The sequence below is a fragment of the Zingiber officinale genome, chromosome 4B (assembly GCF_018446385.1).
Source record: "Zingiber officinale cultivar Zhangliang chromosome 4B, Zo_v1.1, whole genome shotgun sequence".
NCBI classification, from domain to species: Eukaryota; Viridiplantae; Streptophyta; class Magnoliopsida; order Zingiberales; family Zingiberaceae; genus Zingiber; species Zingiber officinale.
The window spans coordinates 2,661,682-2,672,209 of record NC_055993.1 but is presented as its reverse complement, the minus strand read 5'-3'; the positions used below and the strand labels follow the sequence as shown (position 1 = coordinate 2,672,209).

Below are 10,528 nucleotides of genomic sequence, written 5' to 3'. Positions count from 1 at the left end.
TATCCATGTCCCCTGCAAGAAGCATGTGGACAAATTGTGAGAGACCTGATGTGTTTGTGGTTGGTGCAATCATTTTTTGGCCCTTTTGGGTGTGCATCATGTGGATGGATGGATTGGTTTGGGTAGTCGAGTCAATCGTTTTCAGCTTTTTTTTTTGGTTTTTGTTCTTTGGATAGATTAATCAGTGGTGTCAGAAGCCTAATTTTTGGGATTAACAGAACTCAATTAGTCCTTGATTGTGTTAAGCTTTTGAATGAAACATATGTTCATTCCTTTGAGACGACATCCATGTTAAATGTCGCATATTGTAGTTGAATCTGAGCAATTTGTGCATGTTAAGGGGACCATTTCTTCTTGCAAGTAAAAACAGTAGATATCGAGAGGATCTAAAACAACATCTATCATATGTTAGAAAAACAAGAGGTCTTGGATGTATAAGTTAGCCTTAAGCTATCTTTTTTTACAATGGTCTGTGTCGCGACCAATTATTCACATCAGGCAACCTCTCAGGCAATGGCCAAGAACACTAGAAACATAATCTCGGTGCACAGTCAGTTCAACCGTGCGAGAGCCAGTGATTTTTTTGTTATCTAAAAAAACAAATGGGGGGCTTTGATGATGATGCACTAATCGAATTCAATGAGTCAGACTCGACGAAAAGAATAGCGGATGGGACAAGCAGTGTTCGATCTTGATTCCAGATTCTTGAGCGCAGCCAGCTTACGAGAAAACTGAGGGGGGGGAAACTGGTCATATGCCGCTTCTGTTCTTATTTATGTACTTTCTTCTGGATCTTGTCTAACAGAGTTACATAGGCTGCACTCCATGAGCTGCTCCCGGACTTGCTGCAGAAAACTTTCAGCAGCATGCTTAATTCGTCGTGGCTGGCCTTTTCGAAGAGGCGTCCTAATACGCTATGAACCTCTTCGACCGACTCCTTGGTGTTTCCATGGGATGGCGCATCCTCTCCTGTCTTAGTTAAATCGACTCCGAACAACTTTCCTTTGTTGAGACTGCAACCACTTCTGTTGACATCAGTGTCTAAAGTCAGTGGAGCTTCGGCAGCCACATTTTTCGCATCATTCAGCTCAGATACTGAAGACAAACTAAACTTAGACTCCCAGTATTCTGAAGTCTGATGGTGGGGATCCAGGGCTTCGATATCCTGCCGAAATTCAAATTAGTAAGTAACACATCCGAGAACTAACAACCTCGTGCAAGTCTGCGAAAGAAATCAACAAACTGAAATAAACATGTACAGCTACAACTACTTAAATCAGTAAACCTCCCAAGTGTTTTTCGCCATCTGCTTCTCCTTGAATCATTGATCCATCCAATTCAACTTCTAATAGTGAATAGTTTTCCTTATTTTAATTTCTATTGGGGAGCTATACCTAATTGTTAAACAATATCATCTTTTTTCTCTTCTAACTTTCTTAGTACTTGTGTTCAACATTCTCGCCTTCACAATTTTATGAAAAAGACTTGAATCTAATAATATTTCACAACTAATTAGTCAAAATATTGTGTTGAATCTATGGCTGATTTTGATCGGCGGAAAAACAACAGAAGATGTCGATTGCAAATTTGAACTAGGCAGCGTGCTTACGCGAATGATTGCTGGAGACAAAAACCCAAACATTTCAAGCCCATCTATGGACTCAGGGGATTGCAACTCAGGAAGGCCATGCTTTCCTTGATTACGTTGTCGAACAATCTCTTGATTGAGTCTTTCTCGAACCATTTCCCAACATAGTAAAGCAGATGTGCTTGAAAAATAAATCTCTGGATTGTCTTCCACTGACACCTAAACCAAAAACAAGCATCAGATAATCAAATTAAATAGTCGACGTGACTTCAGAGGAAAAAAAAAAATCAAAAATGAACTAATTTAGCTAAAAGAAATAAGATGGAAAATGAAAAAAAAAAAAAACTATACTTTCATGTTCTTTATAATGCATTGTCGCAGATTAACTCATAATAAATGAATAATCACAGTGGTTTAAGACAAAGTTTGTTGTTTTTATTGAAAGAGTAAACATCTTTCTATGTTCAGTAATTAAGGTGTTACTATCCAAACTACAATCACAACGAGAAAAGAAAATTGGCTTCCACAAATCAGAATTATAATTGAATATGCAAGTAAATTTGCACCAAATAACATTAATGAAACCTAATCTTAACGGCGACTGCTCCAGCATTGTCCAGCATTGATGTCTAGGCAAGTGACTTGAAAATGTATGGCTAAAGATAACAAGACGACAAAGTCTTGTTGAGTCAGAAAATCAAACGAGACACAGGTAAAGTAACACGAAAATCAAACAATATATCAGCAAAACGAAAGATGAATTATATCCTAAGGTTCCAACCTTGAACAAAGGTTTCTGTAGACCACCATCAAGTACTTCTGAAATATAATTACAGAGCTTAGTTGGATCAAGCACACTAAAAAAGTTGATGCGGGATCTGAATCCTGTAAACATTACAAATAAAATTACTAAGAAATCTTTATACAGTTTATACAGGAAAATAAAATTATTTAATGAAATAAAAGAAGACTACCATTTGGAAAGATGGCTTGCCTACAACTCCACTGCTTCCCAAGCATCAACTTTCCAAAGTTAAGAGGCTCTATCCTATATTTCAGCATATCATGCTTCTTTTCGAAGCCATGAAAATTTTGACTAAATGTAGTAGAATAGTTAGAACTATCCCTCATAGAATGACTCCCTTGACTATCTGAAAGGGTAGATGCACTACAGAGTTGATGCTGCAGGTTCACTCCGAAAAGTTTAGGACTAGATTTACAAGAGAAGTCAGTCTCTCTTGAATATGATGCTTTATTCCAAAGTCCTTCAGAACAAGCATGCGAAGAAATCAAATCAGGCAAGGGACTGAGGGCCCTTGAAGAGACACAATCAGAATCTATTATTGTTATGCCCTTATTTGTCAGCATATTATCATTCTCGATTCGAGTTCTAATTCTACCTTTACCGCTTACACACTTAACACTGAAACTTGAGCGGTCCTGTCTAGACATGTCAGAGTTCCAATTCTTATGTACCATGACAGAACTTATCATTGCTTCCTTGTGTTCAACATAACCACCATCTTGAGTTTCAATTTTGGGCTCCATAGATGGTTGTGCCATGTTCAAATCCAGATTCATACCTTTGTTCAAATTCTGGCCGGACAGGAAATTATCTTTTCCTTTTAATGAGTTTGCAGATCCTACATCATTACGCAGCACTAGATCTGATCTCACTTCTAGCTCAGCTGCAGCAGAATTTTCTATTGTGCTATTCCTTTCTTTTACAGACCCAGAAAAGGCTTTTGTCCGTCTGTTTCCTATACTACTTTCTGTAGAATCAGTATTTCTGGATTCAAATGGGTTATTCATGTTGAAGATTTGTTCTGGTTCTTGTAAAAGATTGGAGTTCTTACACTCTCGATGTCCAGAACAGAGTGCGCCAGATACTTGTTTAGCATTATCCTTGCAATGTTCTCCAGCATCAGCATCCATAGCAATTACATCAGTCAATGAACTTTTGTACTCAGATAGGCTTTGTTCCATGGAATCTTTAGAACGATCTAAGAGTTTTGACTGTGTGGGCAATAGCATTTCAATGCCGTCTAATCTGGGGAGCTTCCTTGCACTGAGGTTGCCTTCAAGAACTGCCACAAGAGCATCTAATTCTTCCAAGTTATATCGAACAAGTAGACATCTCTTACTAGGATCACAGGAACACATTAGTTTTGCATGAGATAGACATGCAAATCGATCAGAATTGCATTCGCAAACAACAGCAGAAAGGTGTAAATCATAAAAGCACAAAAAGCATTCTTTTTCGGTTGAGTAGTCAAAATCCCTATCCATCTTTCTCACGGATGAAATACTAGAGATACTCTCCCTTCTCTTATGTTCCAGAGTGATTCTTGCCTGCCACAATATTACTTAGTATTAATAATAAGAACCTTATTACTTTAAGAATAACTTATGTTAAAAAAAATGATTTACCTTAACGGCCTGAGCTAGTACTCCATCCTTCCCACAAAAGTTTTGCCATGTCTTGAATTTTGCATTGGTGTACATGGGAGACTCCCCCAGCTTCTCTTTGACAGCTTCCCATGCAACACCTAGCAATAGCTTATCATGGGACAACGAAGTCTTCCGGTGTTGTTCACTATACAACTCAACAGCACATTGACCGTGTGGAAGCCAGTCTGCTGGTGCAACATTTACTGCTTCAGCACAATTGAAGCCACAGTTAAAACCGGAATGATACGCTCTTGGAAAAGTAAGAACAAATTCTCCAGACTTTTGAATGGCACGGTAAACAGGAACTCCTTCAGCTTTTAGGATGGAAGGAGACAACTGTGTAACCTGCTTAGATCATGAAAAAAAATAAGAATTAATATACGTATACACTAATGGTCAGTTTACTTGGGAGAGCGGATATCAAAACTAAGGAAAAGTTTCCGCAGTGGAAAAGTTTTCGTCGTTTACTTCATTAAAATTTTCAGATGGAAGAGAAACGCAATCCATCAACAAATAGTTTTGGAGCCAAAATCGATCACCTCAAAATCGGACGGAAAGTAGCGAATGGAAAAAAAAATGACGCATGTACCCCTTTTCATTCACAAAATTATATCATATACAAAAAAAAATGACGCATGTAGCCTTTTTAACTCATAAAATTACACCATGTACCTAAAAAATGACACATGTACCCTTTTTTATTTACAAAATTACGTTGCATGTATCTACCTTCCTCTATCAAGATAAACAAATATGCAAAGGAAGGGATTTCTTCACCCTTTTTCTTCTCTTCCTCCGAGGATAATTTTCCACCATAAATTTCTTTCCCTTCCTCATCCACGCTTTAGAGTAAACAGAGCATAAGTCTTCTGAAGTTTTAAAAACAATAAACTTACCAGTTCATGCAGCAGATCTGGTTGTTCCTCAAACAACTCAGGAAGATGTTTTTTCATGGCATCCTCCAGCTTCACTGCATCAATGCCTGGAATCCCATACCAAACTTTTGGATCACCAAAGTGCATGTAGTTTAGAGAATAAAGATGGTGGTCTTCCACATGCTGTTTAAGCAAAATGACAGTTTAAGTTAGAGGTTCAGCAGAAGATCTAAGGAACATTGGGAGGAAGAAATGAACAAAAAAGGAAACCAAGAACAAGCTTAGTATTTGTTGAGGGAAGAGTCCATTCAGATAATAAGATATGGCATTTGCAACTATCTGCTGCTGGTCCTGTGGATATTGAATGATGCAACTCTATGAAGAGTAATGTCAATTACTAGACTCTGAGAATAATGTCAAAAAGAATAGAAATACAAATAAAGTAGTAGTTAATATAAGCTTCCTTCAAGAATTAACTATCATCCACTTCAATGATCTAGAAAAAGCAAACTTCTGAAGTCTTTTATTTAATCTGTTGGAATGCATTACTGAAGCTTTTGAATGAGCGGTGAAAAAACACTCTAGAAATTATTTTACTAGTGACAGTACCCATGGTGAGAAGGAAAATCTTTTAAAATTCAACTATAAACCTACCCAGCAAAATGATGAAAAACACATTCCGACATATAGCCAAGGCACCAAGACACCAGATATATCCTCCTTCTCAAATGAAAGAACTGATCCAGCAAGTCTTGGTAAATTATTTAAGTTCCAACCAGAAAGTGCATAAGGGTCCAATTCAGCCTTGTTCTCAGAGAATGTTTTAGGAAATCCACTACCAAAATTGGCAGTATCAAGATCAGCACCGTAAAGTACCTGAATTTGAATGAGATATTGCAATGAATAATTACATATTAATGTCTTAAATTAGGATAAAGAGGATCATACCTCAATGTCATCAGTTGAATCCTCAACAATCCGCCAATATTCTCCTTCAATATCCTCTGCTGAAGGTTGGCACTCATCTTTTTCACTACTATCTTTCATTCCAAAGTACTCTCTTTTGAATTCATCAGCATATTGCTTGAATGTCTCAAGAGTGTAATCCGAGCCCGATTGAAAACCAAACTTCTCATCATTGTCTGAGCCAGCACAGTCATTGGATTCAGAAACAGCAGAGGAATTTCTCCTGCGTGCCATCCCAAATCTTAGGCGTCTTTTTCTTTTTCTTCTTTTCTCACAACGATTCCTGCCTTTTCTTCTCATTGGTTCTCTGTTTTGAAGCTTGTTAACTTCTTGAATTCGGGTGTTAAACATAGTGTGACTCCAAAAGTTATTGTTTCTCAAAGGACATGGCGGTGACCAAGAATGAGGAGGAATAATACGACAGATACCATACTTTTCTGCTTTCTTTCTTATGCTAGCAATGTAGCCAAGTGTATCTGCAAATTCCTAAGAAAAGAGACCAATAAACTTCATTAGAAAAAGATATAGAATGAAATAAAAATTACTGGCAGAAGCTCCAGCAGTTGGGACTAGGATGGCAAATCAGCAATAGCCTAATCATGAATTTCAGGACTACCTCCTCAGTTGGATAGAACACAGGAGCTTCATCAATGACAGGTCTTTTTTGCCCTTCATCTGGATGCCATCTTGAAGGCTCCTGCTCATAGCATATCAAACAATAATAGGTGGATTGCCTGAGCAAAAAATTAACAGATTAACTTGTTTAGATGTGCACCATTTCACATTTGGCCTTTTTTATGATTCTGGATGCATCATTTCTTTGTCGTGGACGCTTCATAGGATGATCCTAAAAGAAAATCCAGTAAGAAATTATCACATATGAGATATAAATTCAAGGTTTTTTACACATGAGAAAATCAATAAAGACTAACTGACAGTAGAAATTAATAATGATCTTATGAGTAGAAATATGAATATGATAACAACAGTGTTGAATAACTGCCAACCCTAGAACGACGACAGGACATCTTCATTGCTAAATCTACTTCAACTAATAAGGCAAACCTAGCCTTAAAGTGTACTACTAGACATCCACTATTTGAACTTGTATCTCAACACTAACAATAAAATGAAGTATGGAGTATTATGGACTAACACAGTGATAAAGAATAACAATTAGATCTTGGAGTACTATGGACACAACAGAGGATTGATAAGCTTTTCAGGCTGCAAAAATATAAGATTTGGAGGGATAGAATCACAAACTTGGACAGGTAGTTGGTATTCTGATTCTTCTTCAGAGCTAATATCAAACACGCCATAGTAGATACCATTTCGCCGCCTGAGTGATCGCTTAAACTTCATTTCTGTGTGATCACAAGTGTCACTATCCAACTGCTTCCTTGGAGAGACTGTAGGTTCATTGGCAAAACCTGCATTTACAACGGGAATGCCTGCATCCTCCCTGGCGTCGACAGGCATATCTTCCGGCCCTTCTTTTGAGGAGAGCATATCTTCTGAAACTATTTCTTCACTAGGTAAATGAAAATCCTATGTACAGCATTCAATCCACATGTACCTGAAGCATGCCAAAGATTACTGATGAAAAGATGCAGGATACCCTCTGCATTTTAAAAAATAAATTGCAAAACAAATGTCGTAAGTGAAGGCTTAACAAAATTGATGTATTTATTATGGCAGTTTCCACACATTAGCTACCATATTTAGGGTCAGACATTAACCTAATCATATCTATCAAGACAATACCGAAAACTTGTGCCCAAGCATATACAGCTCAGCTAAAAAATGATTAATTAAAATACAATACATGGAAGTTATTTGAAGTTTTGAACATTAGCAGAGTTCAATTACTTCACAGAGGATTCAATTTCAAAAGCAATCAGTCCAGAAATATTATTTAAGAATGATACCATATTCCATGGTTTCATAGCGTTATATAACGTCAGTAACCAATCAGGATATGAACAGAAATTCCACCATGAATACTATGGTTAAATATTCATAATATTCCAAACACAAAAGCTAGATTGTTTGTGACTATGACCTCTTCATATAAGTTCTTAAAATGCTTAATATTGGATGATATTCATCTTCAAAAATAGAATATAATGCACTGTAAACTTTATCTAGATCAACAAATATATTCTAAATTCCAATTGCACATACCAATAGATATTCAACAACAGAAATGTATTGAATCAAACTAATATAGTTACTTCAGACAAAGAAATGCAATAATAATAATAATAATAATAATAATAACTTGTTCCTTATACTAAAGAGATAGTTATTTCTGTTTACAAGGGAATATGTGAAAATTTTGATATGTAATTAATAACCTATGGATTTTCTCCTAAAAATTAACTGATGGGAAAAATGTAAATAACATCTAAAGTAGTCAGCAATAGCATCCATAGTTTACTGAAACCAAAAGATCAAATGATAAATCATTGATCTTTTGCCCCTGTGATGAATATACAAAACAAAGATCATAATACAACAAAACCCTAACCATAAAGCTCAAAAGAGAAAAGGGAAAAGGAAAGAAAGAAAAACCCTAAACTCACACACAACTTCTACCAAGACAAGGATCAGCAACAGCTAAGTTCACACCAAACCCTAAACAGATCTGACAAAAGAGTATGATAATGCCACAATTAGAAACCCCCAAACACAACCTGTCTTCATAAAACCACAAAAAGAAACAGCTTTCCAAATAAAACAAAACTTGGATCAAAATCGGAGTCATGAATTGAACAAACATCCTATCAAGGGCAATGCTCGTCAGAGCAAGCAACCAATTAATCACCTGAGATACAACCACCAGAGAAATAAATCAGTAACCCTAACCAAGCATCATAATTAGCACAATTACCAGACCAATTGTGCAAATATGCCGGAATCAGATTCAAGACCTAGATCAGTGCACGACAACAAACTATCCACAATGTTAAAATGGGTGAACAAAAGTTGAAACATGGAGAGCCAAAAGCACCTGATTGCATGAGCCGGAGATGGCAAAAGAACCCCCAAGGGAAGCAAGCTGGATTCGAGGCCGGTGTTCACCCCCCTCCAACTCCAATCGAATAATCCAAGCAAATTGCGACTAGCTCTGTGCTAAATCAATCGCAACCACACGAGGAATTCAAGTGGGAGGAGGAGAAAGCAGGCGTTTTTATGATGAATAGCACCATAAAAACACAAGCTTTAACTGAAATCCATATCCGAATCCAACGAACGAAAGGGAAAAAGAGGGTTCCCTGTTCCGTGGGCGCAGAGTTTTCAGGACGAATTTGCCCTAAAACCTTTACCGAATTATCAGCTATGCCATCGCAGCTCTGTTGCTAATTGACCGTATCAACATAAATTTTGACAAATTTATGTGAATTATTCCAATATTTAAATCTGGAAATATTATTACCTGTTATTACTTGGATTTTGGTGAAGTATCTTAATTTTAGGGAAGAAATTAATTTCAGCATGTAATTTGGAGATACTTTATTATTACCCTCAAATTGATTTTTATTTGATTAAAATAGAGTTTGAAATTATAAAAAAAAAAAAGAAATGAAGAGGAAGGATTCAAACGGTGTGCTGCAACCGAGTGCACCGTGTACGACAGGGGATCTAATGGATAGAATTGACCGAGTCGCTAAATAGATTTTATGGAAAGTCAACGGTCAATCGCTGTTTGACTAGGGGTGGCCCCTATCACACTGCCTCCTTCGATTAAATTTCTTAGAACTGGCGTGCAAATTTATGTGGGAAAACAAAAATTGATTGGAATTTTTTTATGAGCAAAAATCATAGTAGTGTCTATTTTTTTAAAAAAAATAATCAAAATAGCATCTAAAATGGTATATCCTTCTATGGGTTACATATACACTTCTGTCTTATTTTTTTTATCTAAATTGTAGTAATTATAAAATTATTATAATTGAATAATAAAATGTATTATAATAAATAAAATTTTGTAGCTGTTACAAATGATAATGATAAATTTAATATATCATAATTATTCAATTAATTACTGAATCACTTCGAAATATTCTCTTTTAATGTTTTCCTTCGTTTAAGAGTAATATTATTGAGATGTTTGATAAGAAAGATATATCTCAAATATGAAATTTATTTAGAGAATGATATATCATAACTATTCAATTATCACTGAATCGCTCTGAACATGTCGTACACATACAACAAAAGTCAACTAATTTGTTTTAGCGTTTACAGTTTTAAATTTTAAGATTTCTGAACAAACAACTTATCTATAGAATTGTTATTCTACTCTCAAATTAAAAAATCAATTCTTGATTTCATGGATTGTAATTATAGTAGTTGTTAGTTCGTAGCTGTTATAATATTGTAATTGTAGTAGTTATGATTTTATAATTACGATAATATTATTGTTCGTAACTATTACCATTGTCATATAGTGGTTATGTTCTCATAGTTGATATAATATTTTGGGATTTAAGCAGAAAAAGGGCGGCATGACATATGTCAAAGGGGTATCGGTATCATTTTAGAGGGATGGAGTGTTTTTTTTGATAAAAAAAAATAAAATATGGCGCTACTTTGAGTATTTAGAAAATGAGGAGTATTCTTATTATTTTTTGCCTGTTTC

General features: G+C 35.8%; 1 protein-coding gene across 1 annotated transcript; it reads right to left on the bottom strand.

Moving 5' to 3' along the window:
• Positions 1–387: 387 nt before the first annotated feature.
• On the bottom strand, positions 388–9,143 carry LOC121974425 (lysine-specific demethylase JMJ18-like). Its single transcript, XM_042525482.1, has 12 exons — positions 8,897–9,143; positions 7,147–7,459; positions 6,656–6,727; positions 6,497–6,577; positions 5,863–6,366; positions 5,569–5,790; positions 4,936–5,097; positions 4,019–4,384; positions 2,563–3,940; positions 2,370–2,473; positions 1,610–1,807; positions 388–1,165 (listed from the first exon to the last, which is right to left on the bottom strand). The coding sequence occupies exons 2-12, from the start codon at positions 7,390–7,392 to the stop codon at positions 770–772; spliced, it is 3,729 nt and encodes a 1,242-aa protein (XP_042381416.1). The 5' UTR covers positions 7,393–7,459; positions 8,897–9,143; the 3' UTR covers positions 388–769.
• Positions 9,144–10,528: the final 1,385 nt, after the last annotated feature.